The 19678-nt window shown below is 36.5% G+C and overlaps 2 protein-coding genes across 2 annotated transcripts in view; one reads left to right on the forward strand and one right to left on the reverse strand.

The window, feature by feature from the left end:
* Positions 1-19678, reverse strand: part of ZNF609 (zinc finger protein 609) — a 176609-nt gene that overhangs the window by 130866 nt on the left and 26065 nt on the right. The gene's annotated exons all lie outside the window — the stretch shown is intronic.
* On the forward strand, positions 9366-10181 carry LOC104988761 (60S ribosomal protein L22-like 1). The gene has a single exon (XM_010840186.1). It carries the CDS (start codon positions 9693-9695, stop codon positions 10059-10061), a length of 369 nt encoding a protein of 122 aa, XP_010838488.1. The 5' UTR covers positions 9366-9692; the 3' UTR covers positions 10062-10181.

Here is a 19678-nt window from a genome sequence, read left to right on the forward strand (position 1 = left end):
TTAAGCATCACCAAGATATAGAATACTACTAGACAATCAAGTTTAAGTAGAAAGATATGTTTTAGATATGTTGATTAAAATATAATGAGTACTAGACTATAGTACATGGAACCTTGAAAAGTGACAATATTTAAATTCTATTCAGAATTACAGGGCTGACATTCCATTAATGATGTGAAAAATAACAGAGAGGAATATTAAGTTAGGAATAACATTCTCATAGATGTAAGAGCCTGAAATAGGTTATCATTTCTTCATCCATTTCTCAAAAAAACTACTTGTAAAACAATTCCAGTGAATTCTGGCAAAAATTATATTTCAAATTTTGCCCAAGAGACCTATAAATAATGCAAGGCAAGTTCAAAGTCTGAGAAAGGATAGCTTTAGACCACTATTAAGCTTCCCTAGTCTCATATAGCATAGAAAATATATACTGGGGAATAAGTTCTGGGCTCACCTTTCTCAGGAGAGAAACAATCTAGAGAGAAGAAATAAACTGATGAGAAAAAAAGTCACAGTTCACTAAATAGCAGGACCCAAAAGGCTAGGGCAAAGAGAAGAGATTCCATCTGGACAACAATTCCCTTTCCATGAAATCAGTTATCATCCCAGTGTAATGCATTTACAGTATTCCAATCCACCAAGTATTCTCCTTCCAAAGAAATGCAGCTCTTTTCTACTTTTCCATATATCCTATTTGATAAAAAATAGGAAGGAGAAAAAACTGGATTTTGTTTCGCTGCTAGACTTGAGTTTTTTAAATCTATATTTAACAAACATCTGTCTCCATACAGATTAATGGCCTATTCTAGATTACTAAACACAAAGCCATCAACAATTGACAAAAAGAAAAGAGGTAGTTAGCATCAGTGTTAGATTGCTTTAAATTAGAATCTTTTTTAAAAAACATTTTAAAAAACTGAACCATAGTTAATTTACAATGTTCTGTTAGTTTCAGGTATACAGAAAAGTGATTCAGCCACACACACACACCCCTATTCTTTTTTCAGATTCTTTTCCATTACAGCTTGTTTGTTATATTACTATAAGACATTTAATATAGTCCCCTGTACTATACTACAGGTCTTTGTTGTTTATCTATTTTGATATAGACTAGTGTATAGCTGTTAATCCCAGACTCCTACTTTATCCCTTCCCCTGTCTTTTCTTTGGTAACCAGAGTTATTTTCTATGAGTCTTTGTTTTGTAAATAAGTTCACTTGTTTCATTTTTTTAGATTCCATTTGTGATACAGATTCCATATAAGTGCTATCATATGATATTTGTCTTTCTCTATCTGACATACTTCACTTAATATGATAATTTCTAGGTCCATCCATATTGCTGCAAACGGCATTATTTCTTTCCTTTTTATGGCTGAGTAATATTCCACATCTTTATCTATTCATCAGTCAATGGACATTTAGGTTACTTCCACATTATGATTATTATAAATAGTGCTGCTATGAACACTGGAGTCCACATCTCTTTTCAAATTAAGAGTTTTGTCTGGATATATGCCCAGGACTGGTATTGCAGCATCATATGGCAAGTCTGTTCTCCACAGTGACTGCTCCAATTTACAAAGTAAATTGTAAACAGAATCTCCTATTTTGACCAGCCTTCTCTCCTGCCTTCAAATCTGCATAAAGCCCTGCATATTCCTACCTCTCCAAGAACATACACTCTAGGGAAGAAAAGATGAGGATGGGGGAAGATAAAATAATTTTTCTGTAATGAATTATAAGGCCTAGGAGAAATGCAGAGAGCTAACACCACAAACCAACTGGTAATAAAAATCTTCTCTTTACAGACAAAACTAAAAAAAATTAAACTCTCCAGCCTCTGCCTATAGTCAAATTTACTAATAAACACTGATAATCTAATAAACCAACCTATTAATATGAACTAAAGCAAAAGCCTTTGTTTTGATATAAATATCAAAAGCAGTATTTTGATGAAGAATCATCAAAATTTTCCAAAATTTAGAAATGTCAATATGGTAATATCTTGTGTTCTATGTTGACACATAGCTTAGAGATCTAACAGTAGATCATAACATAATGCTTAAACACCTCAACATTAGAAACAGTTCTGAGAGAAATATAACCGATCTGAAAAACAATTTTCACCTCCTACTGTAACAAAGGAATATTAACCTAACCAGAACACTGCTCTAGAGTATCACTCTCAATTAGGGTGATATCATCCCTGAGGAGACAAAAAAAAAAAACAAAAACAAAAGATATTATTGTAACAGTCTGTGTTCCACCAAGGCATCAATATACAAAGAGATAGCAATCTCTGGTATTAAAATATCATGGAGAGGAAGGCAAGTAGGGAAAAAAGTATCAAAAAAGGCTCCTTAGGAAACAATCATGAAGAAAAAGGTTGAGAAATACTGTTTACAAACCTATTCTCCAATGGGCCAAAGAGTAAATATTCTAAGCTTTGAAGACTGTACAGTCTGTCACTATTCAATTCTCCCACTGTAGCAGGAAAACAGCCATAGATGATACATCAAAGGGGTAGGTATGGCTGTGTATCAATAAAATATTATTTATGGACAATCTGAATTTGAATTTCCTATAATTTTCACATCACAAAATATTTTTTATTTTTTTCACCATTTAAAAATGTAAACATCAACCCAAATGTCTATTAACTGATGAATAGATAAATAAGATGGGATATACCCACACAATGGAATACTTTTTAGCAATAGGAAGAAGAAAGTTTTGAGACTATAATGTGAATGACCTTTGAAAACATTATGCTAAGCGGAAAAAGCTAGTCCCAGAATATCACATATTTACTGTATAATTTCATTTATATGAAATGTCCAAAATAGGTAAATATATACAGACAGAAAGATTAGTGGTTACCTTGGGTTAGAGTGGCTAGGGTAGGGTGAGGGTTGGCAAAATGGGTCTGAATGCTAAAGGGTACTATGCTTCTTTTAGGGGGTGATCAGATCAGATAAAATTAGATAGTGGTAAACTATTCTGTGAATATATTAAAATCATTTAATTGAATGTTCTAAATGGCTGAAGTTTATGTTATGTGAATTATATGTCAATAAAGCCGTTTTAAAAAAAAAAGTTAAAACCATTCTTAGCTCAGACTACAAAAACAGGCAGTGTCTCTGATTTGGCCTGTAGTCTGTGGTCTGCCAACCACTGTTAGAGATACAGCAGTTTAGTAAATATGATCTTAAGGGAAGTAAATATAAACTAACATCTCAGATATCAGACATTCTGATTAAAAGAAGAAAGATTTTTCATAGCCCTGTAGGAAAAGCAAATGCTACACACAGCCAGTCTACCCTAAGAACTGCTCTTTAGGCTACCATTCACACTCAATAAACCAGACAGATACTCAAACCTCACAGGGTATCAGAATCTTTAAGGGCTAGGGGGCTTAAGACAGACAGGTTGCAAGGCCTCACTGCTAGAGCTTCCAAGATGGTAGCTCTGGGATGAAAATGGAAATCTGCATTTCTCACAGGCTTCCATATGATGGTGACATTGTTGATCTGGGGCCCACACCCTAAAAACCATGGCCCTAAACTAATGGACTATACTAGTGAAATATTTACTATTGTTATATTTCAGTCCTATACCAGATACAAACATTTAAGGAAAAGTGAAGATATACCTTCTTTTATTCACTCCAGTAGATCTTGATTTCTGACTCCTAAAGCACTATAACAAATATTTTCTTTCAATGTGAAGTATGGCTATATGTAATCATAAAACCTCATCTTCCTTCCTTAAAACTAAAGCTCGCTCTTCAGAAACCATCAGAGCCCGAGGTATATTTTGGGGGGACACGGTACACAGGCAAAGCTCTCAGTGTTTTCCACAGGTTTTTTAATACTATTTTCAAAGACAGTCTAGGCAGCAAAAGGAGGTGAAACAAAAAGAACCTAAACCAAAGAATCACTTAGAGCACAATCTCAACTGAAGAATCATGACTTTACCTACAGAAACAAGAACCTAGGGACAAGACCCATGGAGCAAGGAAATACAAAGTTCTACTGAACACCCTGCACCTTTTCACCTTCCTCCATCACCATTAAAAAGCATTACAGAAAAGCAAAAAAACGCATAACAGAATAACTCATGCTGAAAAATTCCAAGTAATTTATGTAGCTACTCTGTCCTCAAGAAGGGACAGCACTTGGACTTTTGACTCAAATGTGTGCTATATAGGGTGACTTTGGTCAAAAGACTACAGAAATGGGAGACGGGGAGTAACTTTACAGTGGAAAAACCTGACAAACCCTATCTCAGCTAGGGGAAAAAGGTCATCATCAACAGTGATAAATCATGTAAACAGTATTACCTTTGAAGTAATAGGATGAAAATGTTGCTTTAGCGCTCTGGTCCTTTCCCAAATCTGTAACTCCAGTCTAATCTTAAAGAAAAATATCAGATAAATACCAGCTGAGGGGCATTCTATAAAATTTGACAAATTTTTCAAGGTCATGAAAAACAAGGAAAATCTGAGAAATTTCCACATCTGGAATAATTGGAGGAGGAGACATAAAAAACTATATGCAATGTGATCTCCTGGATGGGATCCTGGAACAGAAAAAGGACATTTGGCAAAAACTAACGAAATCTGAATAAAGTAAGAAAATTAGTTGATAACAATGTTTTAATACTGCTTCAGTAAGAACAATAAATATACCATATAAATTATTACAGAAGATGTTAATAGTAAAGGAATCTGGGATATATAAGAACTCTATACTATCATCAATTTTTATGTAAATCCGAAAATGCTCTAAAAGGTAAAGAAAGAATCATTGAAAAAGAAGGACCCCAAAACAAATCATATTTGACCAAGGTATCGTAAAGCTTTTGTATAAACAAAATAAAACAAACATATCAGAACAACTGGACAATCCTAATGTCCATGATAACTCTGAGCTAAAAAAAATCTTAATTCTTCTCACAACTCCAAGGAGCACTTAGAGGAAATAATTTATTACATCTTAAAAAAAATTTTATAGAGCCCAATTACAAGCCAGACATTGGAGATACACAGATGAGTAAGAGTCCTGCTGCTGCTGCGTCACTTTAGTCGTGTCCGACTGTGTGTGACCCCAGAGACGGCAGCCCACCAGGCTCCTCTGTCCCTGGGATTCTCCAGGCAAGAACACTGGAGTGGGTTGCCACTTCCTTCTCCAATGCATGAAAGTGAAAAGTGAAAGTGAAGTCGCTCAGTCGTGTCCGACTCTTCGCGACCCCATGGACTGCAGCCTACCAGGCTCCTCCGCCCATGGGATTTTGCAGGCAAGAGTACTGGAGTGGGGTGCCACTGCCCTAAGAGTCCTGGTCCTTATCAAATAGCTCATAGACTGGGATGGGGGAGGTAAGAGAGGGGAGGGAATCAGACAAAAACAAAAATTACAATAGAATAAAACAAATCAGTGCCATAATAAAGTGCAAAACAATCCTGGGAGCAAAGAAAAAGGATACTCATTTGCAATCTGTTTGCTGGAGAAGAACAGGCCTCAATTAATCTTTACTTTTATCTGGACAAAGTCAACTATAAAATACATTAATATTTACTTAATCTCCAAAGAATACAAACAGCTCATGCAGCTCTATGTCAAAAAACAAACAAACCACCAAATCAAAAAAAAAAATGAGCAGAAAATCTAAATAGACTTTTATCCCGAAAAGACATATAGATGGCCAAAAAGTAAGTTGTTCAACATCACTAAATTATCGGAGAAATGCAAATCAAAACTATAGTAAGCTTCCTCATAGTGATCAGAATAGCCATTATCAAAATGTCTATAAACAATAAATGCTGGAGAGGATGTGGAGAAAAGGGAATCCTCCTACACTGGTGGGAATGCTGGTGGGAATGTAAATTGGTACAATCATTATGGAGAACAGCATTGAGGCTCCTTAAAAAACTAAAAACAAAACTACCATATGATCCAGCAAACCCACTCCTAGGCATATATCCCAAGAAAAACATAATTTGAAAAGCTACATGCACCCCAATGTTCATTGCAGCAATATTTATAACAGCCAAGACACAGAAACAACCTAAATGTCCATCTGCAGAGGAATGGATAAAGATGTGATGCATACACAACAGAATACTACTCAACCATAAAAAAGAATGAAATAATGGCATTTGCAGTAAATGGATGGATCTAGAGATTTTTATATTAAGTGAAGTAAATCAGACTGAGAAAGTCAAATATATTATTTCACACATATGCAGAACCTAATTTTTTTAAATGATATAATTGAACTAATTTACAAAATGAAAAAAAGACTCACAGATTTTGAAAACAAACCTATGGTTACCAAAGAGGAAATGTCGGGGGAAGGATATCAGGGGAAGGGATAAATTAGGAGCTAGGGATTAACATACACACACAACTACAAACAGAATAGATAACCAACAAGGATCTATACAGTAGTTCCACAGAGAACTCTACTCAATATGCTGTAATAACTTATATGGGAAAATAATCTGAAAAAGAACAAAAAAAATTCCTTTTTTTAATGCATATATGTATATGCATAACTGAATCACCATGCTGTACAGCCAAGACTAACAGAACACTGTAAATCAACTATACTCCAATAAAATTATATACATTTACCAAATAAAGAGAGAGAAAGCTCCAACATGCTCCCTGAGGCTTAGGATAACTGATGAACAGATTACTGGTTATCAAGTAATTTTAGGGAGTATAAGCTTCGAAAATAAATCATGTATCAAACAGCTTTTTTTTAAAGTTTGAGAAAGAGAGAAAGAGAAAGAAACAGTGAAATCTCCCTGTCCTCAAAAAACTTTATTTATAGCTTTTAAGTGAACTTGAAAACAAGAAATTCTGAAAAAGTAAATGTCTACACATTTTTCCATAGGGAGACTTGTAATACTCATATATAGTCATGAGAAGTGCTAACAGTGAAAGCACAAACTTATCTAGTTTCCTTAATATATAGTCATAATCACTGCCCTCTTTTCCTATTCCTAACATCCCCTTCCCCATTTCACCTAGTTTGAATTACGGGTGACAATAATTCAAAAGTTCTCAGTGATGATAATTAACAATACAGGTATAAGACTTATAACTCTCTAAACATTTCTTCTTTCTATCCAAATTCTACCCACTATTTGAGTCCCACTTTCTCTATAAATCAGTTTCCTCATACCCTTCCACTGATCTTTCCTTTCCTTACATCACTTCTAATCTGTGTTACACAAGCTATCAATTTCCTGTTAACATAGATCTACTATTTCATGCGTTATGTCTCTCGGTAAGATGAGCTTCTTTGATATATACTGTGGTTTCCACTCTCAAAATTCACCTACTTACTGTATCTCTCATGGTTGCTCACAGAAACTAATTGTGGCTGATTTGAGCAAATGATGCAAGTGGGTGACTCACAGAATTCCCAGAAAGTCTGAAGAGTAAATCTCAGAAAACAAGTAGGCACAGGAAGAGGCTATACAACCAGAACCATTTACAAAATCACGCCACACTATCAGTCTGGTAAGGACACCGCTGCTGCCACCCGTGAACCAGTGATGCAACTGGATATTGGATGGTACTGTCACCAGCACTGTAAACAACCTTCCACTACTCCTGGGCATCAGGGGCTGACTGAAAACACCAGGGGTGACGTCCTCAGCTGGTGAGGCCTGCGTCAGGTCTCAAGCCCTTATTGCTAACAGAGCTAGTAGAGTTAAGCACGTGGCATTTTCTGATTTTACAGTAGACACTGGTCTTATAAGGTGAGGAAATCCCCCCAATGGCTGGAGGTTCAGATAACTGGTAGCAGTAAAAAAGGACAAATGTCATTAGATGTATGAATTATTTCATCTTCCAAAGTATTAAATACATATTTATATAAAATAATACTTTCTAAATAAAGTTTCTTAGGAGAAAGTAAAAATTACATTTAATCAAAATAACACAAGTATTACAAAAATAAATAACAACAAGTATTTTATATATGGATGATGATATTTGACCTTTCTTAGTAACCTAAATCTAAATATCAGTACTGTCATCCAGTCAAAGCAGCAGCATTTACACCCAACAGAAGCATAGGGACAAACAATTCTGTACTAAAATGGAGAAGACAGGGAATTCTCTGGCGGTCTAGTGGTTAGGATTCCATGCTCTCACTGCCAAGGGCCTGGGCTCAATTCCTGGTCAGGGAACTAAGATCCCCGTATGCCGCGCAGCAAGGCCAAAACAAAACAGAAGCGGAGAAGACAGATCTGATAAATAAAAAAGTCTAGCAGCTCTCTCATGATTTCATCTATCATTTTTAAAAACTTGCATGTCAGATACTGGAGATGCAGAAAGACGCTTCGAGTCTAATAACAGAAAAAGACATGAAAACTGAATGTAATACAATGTTATGTTACTAAATACTGTCATGAGATGTTCAAAGGAAAGATGCCAGGGTAGGGGACACAAAGTCAGAAAAGGCTTGTTGAAGAGGTATTCTTAAGTATGTTGAATGATGAGGTGGCTAGCACAAAAAAAAAAAAAAAAGCAAAGCAGGGAGAGAAGAAATAAAATTAAAATACCACTCTAACACAAGAAAGCCCTAATTCAACTTATTGCACCAAACACTGTTTTAAACAGAGGTGAAAATAAGTTTATACAAATGCATATCAAAAACAAGAAAGATGTCAGTCAAGGTGGAACACTGGGATTTATTTCCCTAAGAACAAATGCTAAAATGTGGATACAGTAGACTGCAAAACAAAAAAAAGTAAAAAACTATTTCCCTCCCTAACCCCACCCACTTGCAATTCTCTCATCAAGAGATGGAATTCAGCTTCTTTACCACTTTAATCTGTGTTGTCCCTGTGATTTCCTTTGGCTAAAAGAAACTGAGGAAGCAAAGCACTGCCAACTCTCTCTCTGGGCACTTTTCAAGAGGCCTGGTACACATCTCACACTTCCTCTTGGAGAGGGGGATAACTACCAAGTGAATAACTCCCAGACAGCCTGCTACAGAATATAAAACCAATGGAGAAGGTGGCCCAGTTGTCCCAACCAAGGTAAGCCAAGTCTGGCCCAGATCACCAGAAAGAAAGAAAGTGAAAGTGAAAGTGAAAGCCGCTCAGTCCTGTCCAACTTCTTGTGACCCCATGGACTATACAGTCCATGGAATTCTCCAGGCCAGAATACTGCAGTGGGTAGCTTTTCCCTTCTCCAGGGGATCTTCCCAACCCAGGGATCAAACCCAGGTCTCCCACGTTGCAGGCTAATCTTTACCAACTTAGCCACAAGGGAAGCCCAAGAATACTGGAGTGGGTAGCCTATCCCTTCTCCAGCAGATCTTGCCGACCCAGAAATTAAACCAGGGTCTCCTGAATTGCAGGTGGATTCTTTACCAACTGAGCTACCAGGGAAGCCCAGAACCTAGCCTAAATGGCTAACCCTCAGAATTAAAAAAAGAAAAAGCTAAGTAAATAATGGTTGTTTCAAGCCATTAAGTTGGAGTGCTTGTTATACAGCAAAAGGCAGCTGAGATTACAGGTAACTGAAACAATGGGTTTGGAGAATATGTGGACTGTAAATTTCTAAAATAAAAGGTGTATATTCACTATTATGGAGCTTCTAAAGTAGGGAACTGATAAATAAGAAATTTCAGCTCTCTCTCATCGCGCGGCAAGCCTTCAAGATGGTGCCGAAGAAAGACAAGAAGCCTAAGAAGTCAACCTGGAAGTTTAATTTGGATCTTACTCATCCAGTAGAAGATGGAATTTTTGATTCGGGAAATTTTGAACAGTTTCTGTGGGAGAAGGTTAAAGTGAATGGAAAAACTGTAAATCTTGGGAATGTCGTTCACATTGAACGCTTCAAGAATAAAATCATAGTCATTTCTGAGAAGCAGTTCTCTAAAAGGTATTTGAAGTACCTTACCAAGAAATACCTTAAAAAAAACAATCTTCGTGATTGGCTTCGTGTGGTTGCATCTGACAAGGAGACTTATGAGCTTCGTTACTTCCAGATTAGTCAAGATGAAGATGAATCTGAGTCTGAGGACTAGATGATGCCATCCTTCACAGGGCTTTGCTTGCTAATAAAACTTATCAAGCATACAAAAGAAACATCTTGAAATGGACCTTTAGCTTATCAGTGAATAAAAAACATTACTCTGTATGTTAAACATTCATCTTTATTTAAGTGTATGCTGTTTATATAGTGCTGGCTTTCCTTTAAGACTTTTTTATATTTTTATTGGAGTGTAGTTGATTTACAATGTTGTGTTAGTTTCAGGTATATAGCAAAGTGAATGAGTTATACATAGATATCCACTCATTCTTTTGTCATATAGACCATTACAGAGTATTGAGTAGAGTTCCCTGTGCTATACAGTTTTTTAGTTATATGCTAAGTTGCTTCAGTTGTGTCCAACTATCTGCAAACCCACGGACTGTAGCCAGCCAGTCTCCTCTGTCCATGGGATTCTCCAGGCAAGAATACTGGAGTGGGTTGCCATTTCCTACTCTTATCTGTTTTATGTATAGTAGTGTGTACATGCCAGTGTCAATCTCCCAATGTATCCTTCTCCCCTGTATCCTCTGGTAATCATAAGTTTGCTGCATCTGACTTCCATTTTGTAAATAAGCCTTTGTCCACCTCCCCCCCACCCCAAATACTTTGTATAAGCAATATTTAAATAGCTTATAGCTGGTGGAATTTCAGGATTTATCTAATGTACTGGTTTTACTGATGCCTCAAGTTAAAAGTATATAGCAAAAACACAATTGGGTGTAACTATATAATAAAATATATAGATTTGATCCAAAAAAAAAAAAAAGAAATTTCAGATTTCCTCAACAGTGTATTTCAGAAAATGTCCATAGCCCCGATATTTAAAAAGTGGGCCAGAGGTACCCTGAAAAGTTTGCTGTTTAGTCACTACGTCGTGTCTGACTCTTTTGCAACCCTATGGACTACAGCCCTCCAGGCTCCTCTGTCCATGGGATTTCCCAGACAAGAATACTGGAGTGGGTTGCCATTCCCTTCTCCAGGGAATATGTCCAACCAAGGAATTGAACTTGCTTCTCCTGCATTGGCAGGTGGATTTTTTTTTTTTTTTTTTTTACCACTGAGCCACCTGGGAAGCCCATCCTGAAAAGTGTAAATGCTCAAATATTCAACAATAGAATTGCTAATAAATCGTGGTTTATTATCACAATGGACTACTATGGATCAATCAAAGTGAATAAACTACAACTACATGCAATAACGTATATGACTTTGATAGGTTCCAAAGTGTATGACCCCTGGATTTCCCTGGCAGTCCTGTTGTTGAGGCTTTGCACTTCCACTGCAGGAGGGCCAGGTTCAATTCCTGGTCAGGAAACTAAGACCCTACATGTCAAAAAAAAAAAAAAAAAAGGCATGACTCCCCATTTATATAAAAATACATTGTAGGTGGGAATGTAAATTGGTATAGCCACTGTGGAAAACAATATGGAGGTTTCTCAAAAAAACTATAAATAGAACTCCCAGAGGGACCTCCCTAGCAGTCCAGTGGGTATGGGTTCAATCCCTGGTCAGGAAACTTAAGGCTCACATGCCTTGTGGCCAAAAACATAACAGAGCACTATTATAAGAAATTCAATAAAGACTTTAAAAATGGTCCACATGAAAAAAATCTTAGAAAAAGAACTACCATATGAACCAGCAATTCCACTCCCGGGTACACATCTGAAAAAAATGAAAACATTAGCTTGAAAAGATACACACATCCCAATGTTTATAGCAGCATTATTTACAATAGCCAAGATATGGAAGCAACCTAAGTGTCCCTTAAGAGATGAACAGACAAAGATGAGGTGTATAAATACATACACACACACACACACACACACATACACACACTGGACTACTATTAATACTAAGAAGAAATAAAGTTTTACTATTTGCAACAACATATATGGATTGGAGTGTGTTACACTAAGTGAAATAAGCCAGAGAGACAAATACTGTACAATATCACTTACACGTGGAATCTAAAAAATAAAAAGAACTAGTGAATATAATAAAAAAGAAACAGATTGACATATATAGAGAACAGTGGTTATTAGTGAAGAGGAGTAGAGAGGAGGGAGTAAGATATGGGCAGGGGATTAAGAGGTACAAATTACTATGCATAAAATAAATAAGTGACAAAGATATATTGTGCAACCGAAGGAATACAGCCAGTATTTTATAATAACTAAAAATGGAGCATAACCTTCAAAAATTGTCATTCACTATGTGGTAACATTGTACATCAAATACACTTCAACTAAAAAAAAATTTTAAATAGGCAAAATTAATGTATGCTGTTTGAAGTCAGAATAGTGGTTAGCCTTAGAGGACTTATGACTAGAAAACAGCACAAGGGAAGTTTCCAGGGGCTAGTAATGTTCTGTTGCTTGATCTCCAAGCTAGTTACATGAGTGTGTTCAAATTGAGAAAATTCATTGAACTGTATATTTGTCAATCTGTAAGCTGTAAACTTACAACTAGTGCATTTTTTCTATGTATAATAACATGGTTTTTTTTAGTTATATATTATTCTATATGATTGATAATTATTACCTCTATATACTTACATATATTGTTGTACTCCCAAATGTTGTTAAAAACTTCAAATATACAGAAAGAAGAGTATATATTGGTGCATCATGATTGGTATCTTTACTGATCTGTCCTTCAACTCAAAACTTCTTATCCAAATATACAGCTGTATTGTTGTTTATCCCTAGTCCACCACTTCCTAGTATAAATATAAGCACTTATCAAACCTAAAGAATTCGGGGAGAAAAATCAGAAAAACAGGAACAAGCATGGTTTAACTACTTGTGTACATGACATCTCCCACAGCCCTCACTGGAATTAAAGACTCTTTCACTCTACTTGGTACCTTCTTTTTTTTTTTTAATTTGCTGTTTTCTTGAAGCAGTTAATCTGATACATGCAGACTGGGAATTGGGTTTCAAGTATTTCATTTACACACAATCAAAAGCAGTTTCTCTTCTAAAAATGAATAATCTAAAATGTAAAGAATATAGCTAGAGTTTGTACGCAGATGATAAGAAAGACTGAGGAGAGGAAAGAAGATAGGGGTTGAATATACAGGCATTCTCTCCTAAAGCAGGGACCTGGGTGGGCAGGGGGCTCTCACTTAGGAAAATTCCAATGGCCAAATTCAAAGGTATCAATTATATTTGTATATTTCATTTCCATATATTCATTCAATATTCACATGTATATACACATATATTTTTTCACATATATTCTGCGTTTTATTATCATTCCAAAGGTTACCATTCTTTGAGTTTTTTTTCTTTATTTGCTAAAATACTCATGCACTTTAGGGCAAAGAAATGTGAGACAACACTGAGAAAATGTGTTTAAACTACCAACATAGGTACAAACACCTACAGAGCACCTAATGATGTCATCTGTGGTATCACATTTCTCCAGCATTGCTATTCTAGAGGAAAAGAAAGGCAATGTTATACTTGTGAAGCTTACATAGGTTCTAATATTTCTCTTTTCATGTTTTAGATTGGAAGAGAACAAAAAATATTCTATCAATTAAGCCAGAACTGACACAAGACTCTAAACTTGAATAAATGAAGAGATTATGCCATGTTCTTGGGTGGTAAACAAATAATGTATAACGATAATGCAATGGCTTATTACATTATTATAAAGACTGTTTCTCCCTCAAACTAAATTTATAAAGTCAATGTAATTCCATCAATAGCTGAATTGGATTTGAGGAAGAATAAAAAACATTTTGAAAGCTAATCTGAAAAGACTATTAGCACAACTTTTTCCTGTTACAATAGTCTAACTCTTACATGGCTCTGTTATACATTAAAAGACCTTTACATATATTAATGCTTTTACTCTTTTCAATAATCTACTAATGTATATCATATCATAAACCTCATTTTACAGATAATACTAAGGTCTAGAGAATTTCAATGACTCATACTAAGTCGTTTAGCTAGTAAAGGTAGAAATATCAATAGCATTCCACTTGGCAAGTTGAACCTCCATGTTAAATTCTTAACTATCATGCTGTGCCTCCTCCTAGACAGTAGTTGTCTCACAGGCCTACAAAAGATTATGAAAAGTGAGGTATGATAATGTAATAGATGACTAGACTGACTAAGACAGCCCAGAAACAGACCAAATACATATAATAACTCAGATTATGATAAAGATGGCATCTCGAATCAATGAATAATAATCAGTAAATAATGAGAGCAACTGACTCTCCAACTGGATTTTAAAACACACAATATTAGATTCTCACAGGATACCTAAATAAATACTGGATGGTTTAAAAAACTTAAAGGAAAAAAAAAACAGGTTAATATTGTTATAACCTTGGATGAGGAAGTCCTTTTTAAATTAGATACGAAATTCAGGAGTCATTAAAAAAAAACAACCCACTTTTCAGATTTCATAAAAAATAAACTTTCATTAAATAAAAAACGTGTATAAGTAAACAAAAAAATTGATAGATGTCAATTCTCCCCTTAGCATAATTTTTATCAAAATCCTACCAAGGTTCTCTGTAGATACAGATAAACTAAGGCACTGGCCTTTCCATATAAATAACTAAAACAATCTCGACAAAGAAAAATAAAGTGGGAGGAATCACTGACCCTGACTGAAGGCAGAAGACATTCAGAGACATTTCACTGAAGAGGTTATGTGATGACAAACAAGTACACAAAAAATCTTCAATATTGTTAGTTACTAGGGAAATGCAAATTAAAATCACAATGAAACATTACTACACACTTATCAGAATGACTAAAGTAAAAACACTGCTAATACTGACAAGGATGTGGGGGGAAAAAAAAGGATCTCTCATCCATTGCTGGTAAGAATGTGAAGTGGTTCAGCCACTCTGGAAAAAATAACTCGGCAGTTTCTTAAAACATTAAACATACAATTACCATATGACCCAGCAATTGCACTATTGGGCATTTATCCCAAAGAAATAAAAACTTATGTTTGCAAATGCCTGTATATGAACATTCACCGCAATTTTTCCCATTGAAACCCCAAACTGGAAACAGTCCGGGGCTTCCCTGGTGGCTCAGCTGGCAAAGAATCCACCTGCAATGCGGGAGACCTGGGTTCGATCCCTGGATTGGGAAGATCCCCTGGAGGAGGGCATGGCAACTTACTCCAGTATTCTTGCCTGGAGAATTCCCATGAACAGAGGAGCCTGGCAGGTTGCAGTCCATTCGGTCACAGAGTCGGACATGACTGAGCAACTAAGCACAGCACAGCACGGGCAACAGTCCAAATGTCCTTCAACAGGTGACTGGTTAAACTGTGGCACACACACACCCATACCACAGAAACTCAGCAATAAAAAGGAATGAAGTACTGATACACACAACAACCCTGATGAATCTTGAGAGGATTACGCTGACTGTGGTGGTAGACTAAGTCAGAATCTTGATAGTGGTAGATAAACAAACCTACACATGCAATAAGATTGCACAGAAACAAGCAAAATCAAACAAATGTGAGCAAGACTGGTGGACTGTATCAATGTCATTATCTTGGTTGATATTATACTATAGTTTTGCAAAATGTTACTACTGGAGGAAAATGGGTAAAGTGTACAAGGAAATCTTTGTATTATTTAACTACATGTGACTCTAAATAATTATCTCAAATAAAATGTCAATTAAAAACAAAAGATAGGAACTTCCCTGGTGGTTCAATGGCTGAGAATTCATCTTCCAATGCAGCGGACACAAGTTCAGTCCCTAGTCAGGAAACTAAGATCCCATATGCTGCAGGGCAACTAAGCCCGCAAGTCCCAACTACTGAACCCACGCAACCTAAAGCCAACATGCCCACAAAGAAAGATACCAGGTGCCACAACTAAGACCTGATGCAGGCAGTAAATAAATAAATATTTTTTTAAAAATGCAAATGACAGAGAAGAAAATAGCTATAATAAATATAGTAGACAAAAACACATTAAAACTACACTGAAGGATTTTCTAAAAGATAAACTCAAAAGGAAGGGAAGAGGAGGAGACAACAGTTAACATTCTGGAATATAGAAAGCGAAGTACTGAAACATACTAAATCAACATAAGAATGATGACTACTAATCCTGCAATAGAGAAAACTTTCAACTATACCTATCACCATCACAGAAGTTTATCTCCAAGAGCTCAGGAACTGGTGGAGCCAGATAAACTCAAGCTGGGAGTGGGTAGGTGGTAGCCTGGTGATTTAGTCTAAATAAGGCTGGTTGAAAATTGTTTCAGAAACAATTATATCCTTAGTCCATCTTCTCACTCAGATACCCTCCCCAACTAAGAAGCCTAGAGATTTATTCTCTGGAAAGAGTCAAAGAGAGAATCTAGGGACTAGAGTACTTCAGGCATAGGGGAGGGCACAAGGAACATCTAATATAACGGGGTTAAATGTGGACTTAAGCATACTGATTGCTGAAGGCCGAGGCCCCAATCCTCTTTTTTCACTTGGACAAAGAAAGCTGGCAGTAGTCCTTACCTTGCAGGAGGATTAGAAGAGGTTTTTCTAAGGAATCTGGTAAACTCATGAGGAAAGACCTAGAGATATTGAAATTTAGGGTTTGCCAACTTAATAACCGTCTCACTGTGAAGTTCACTATAATATGCTCTGCTGATGCACTCAGCTTCCAATCAGTGAATGTTCCATCCCAAAGATGTTTAAAACATGAGCAGACATCCAAGGACTATCAAATATCTGAGGAAAACCTTTTAAAAAAAGATAAGAGATAAAAAACCAGCACTTCATAAATGAGTCAACTGAGGCTTATAACAGCTAAAAATGAGATTAGTATTCACCACACTGCACAGCCCATCCACATGTTTAACAAATATTTAATGGGGCAGGTACTATGAAAGGTGCTTGGGAAACAAGGGTGAATAGAGCTTACAGTCTAAGATGGAGTCAGACGATAAACATTATAATAAAGTACACATTTTGTACACTGGAAGGAGATACATACTTTGAGAAAAAATAACGGGACTGGGTAAAGGAGTAAGCAGGAGGCAGTGCAGAGGTAGGTGCAAATTTAAAACCGAGTGACGTGAGTAAAAACTTGGAGATCAGGGACTTGATAATGCTGCGGTCTCTGAATTCTAGAAGCTGAAACTTTCAGTGTGAGAGCCCGAAACACACCTGAGATGTTCAAAGGAAAAGCTGGAGGGGAACTGAGAGGGGGAAAACGGGAGATAAGGTCATAAAGGCAAGGCAGGGAGAAGTACAGACCATGCACGGCGTTATGGACCACCAGATTTAACAGGATGAAACAAAGGGTCAGTGGAGGGTTCTGGGGAAGAAATCATAGTGACTGACAAGCTTTAATAGAATAACTATGGCTGATGTGCTAAGATTGCATGGAAGCAAGGGACATCAGTTAAAAGGCAAGACAGAATAGAGTATCCCAGAATTTTAGAACTGATAGAAGTATTGGAAATATCTTTTACCAAGTTTTTCATTTTAGAGATAAGGAAACCAAGGCCTAGGAAGTTAAACGAGTTTTCCAAAGTCATGTATAGTAAGTCCTCTACATACAAACCTTCAAGTTATGAACTTTCAAACAAACCAATGTGCCTTGTATGCCAGCTGTTGTACTGTATTCCTGTACTTTTCAAGGTACTGTACTGCAAGATTTAAAATAGTTTAGTTTTTGTGTTTGTTTTCTATGTATTATTTGTATGACAAGTATTACAAACCTAGTGCAGTTCTGTGCCAGATAGCTGAATGTGTTAGTTGGGTACCTAAGGTAACTGTTGGACTGATGAACAAACTGGACTTAGGAATGCGCTCTGGGAAAGGAACTTGTTTGAACGTAGGAGACTTACTGTATTAGACTCTGGAATGATACACTTTGCATTTGTGTAGCCTTTTCAGTGCTTTTAGGTCTATCATCTGATCTTGTGCTCAGCAATCCTTTGGGCAGTTCATTGGGTAGGTGATAGCTGACATCCGTTTACAAGACAGTTGGCCAAAATCAGGAACTATGTCTAGAATATCCACTCTCTCAGTACTAAATATAAAACTATTAACTGTCTATACAGGGAGTGAGTCTGCAATCACGCTAGTAACATCACAAAGTGGTAACTAATTCAGACCTTCAAGGAATAGAAATGACTTACTTTTACATGGTCTAATCCTGTGGCTCTACAGCCAAGACTACCAAATGTTGCCCCTGCATATTAGGTGGTGTGATGTTCATTACAAATTAGGAAAGAGAGTCAACAATTCTGCGGCAAATGGGAAACGGCGATTTTGTTCCCCATGATACTATGCGCTCAGATCTCTTCCTCTCCCCTTTCTTCTCCACCCAGTCTCATCCTGCAAGATCTTTTGCAGATTAGAAATCAGCTGATAAACAACTAATTCCCACAGGATAGTTCTTGATAACATAGCAAGGTATTATCTCTCTCCAGGGGTATCTACTTTAATAGGAAACTCAAAACCTTTAAATCCCAAAGGAACTACAGTCAAGTTGGCAGGGAATGTTATAAGACCCTCCCAACATTTCATCAAATCACAGTAAATAAATTCAAATTCAACAACTGTTTATTGATGATCTACCACACTATCATAAAAATAAGGCATGATTCTTGCTCAGTGGAAGAAGACAACACAGAAAATATTAGCTTTTTAAAAACTGAATGTCTGCTATATAATAGGCACTAAGCTAGATGCTTTTAATATGCAATTTGAAACAAGTATTATATTGTATTTAATGTTCAATATATCATGGCCAGGATTACTATATCACTACCTTTATAACTACATTTAGTCTTTACTTCTGCTCTATGAAGTAATTATTAGTTTTACTTTAAGATAGGAAACTGAGGCTTAGAGATTGTGTGTATGTATTAGTTGCTTAGTCGTGTCCAACTCTTTGCAACCCTATGGTAGCCTGCCAGGCTGCTCTGTCCATGGAATTCTCCAGGCAAGAAGACTGGAGTGGATTGCCATTTCCTTCTCCAAAGGATCTTCCTGACTCAGGGATTGAGCCTTGATCTTCTGCATTGCAGGCAGATTCTGAGCCACCACGGAAGCAAAGGCTTGGAGAAGCTGCATAATACGCTACTAACTAGCTAGGATTCAAACACAAGTCTGTATGATTTTTCAACGGATGTTATTAATACCTATACAATATTCAAACTCTCCATAATATTAACAGAAAGCTGTTTAATTTCACCTTGAAGCCTGAAGACTTGGCTAATAAGAATATGCCGAAAAGAAGTGACATTCAAGCTGGATCCTGAATGACAATTAATTTACCAAGTGGGAATCAAGTGGGTGAGAGTAGAGTTTGGTTTAGGTAAGAAATGAAAAATGTCTGAACAAAAAAGTGGAAATTAGTACAGAAAAGAGGGGACATAACAAGAGATACACAGGAGAGGGGCTCTCAAAGGGTCTTTGTGATACATCAGATGTGACCAGACAGGAAAAGGTAAGGGTGACTCAGGAGTTTTTAGTTTGGGCAAAAGGAAGGAAATAATCCCACTACTGAAACTGAGTAAGCATGATGTGGGCTTTAGGGACAATTTTGTTTTGGACATTGTGAGTTTGAATTATATTTGGGACAACCAAGTAAGG

This window comes from Bison bison, unplaced genomic scaffold, assembly GCF_000754665.1.
Source record: "Bison bison bison isolate TAMUID 2011002044 unplaced genomic scaffold, Bison_UMD1.0 scf7180017864142, whole genome shotgun sequence".
Taxonomy (NCBI): Eukaryota; Metazoa; Chordata; class Mammalia; order Artiodactyla; family Bovidae; genus Bison; species Bison bison.

Bases quoted from the DNA above. Each gene is read 5' to 3' on its own strand.
- LOC104988761 (XM_010840186.1), top strand. From the start codon at position 9,693: ATGGTGCCGAAGAAAGACAAGAAGCCTAAGAAGTCAACCTGGAAGTTT.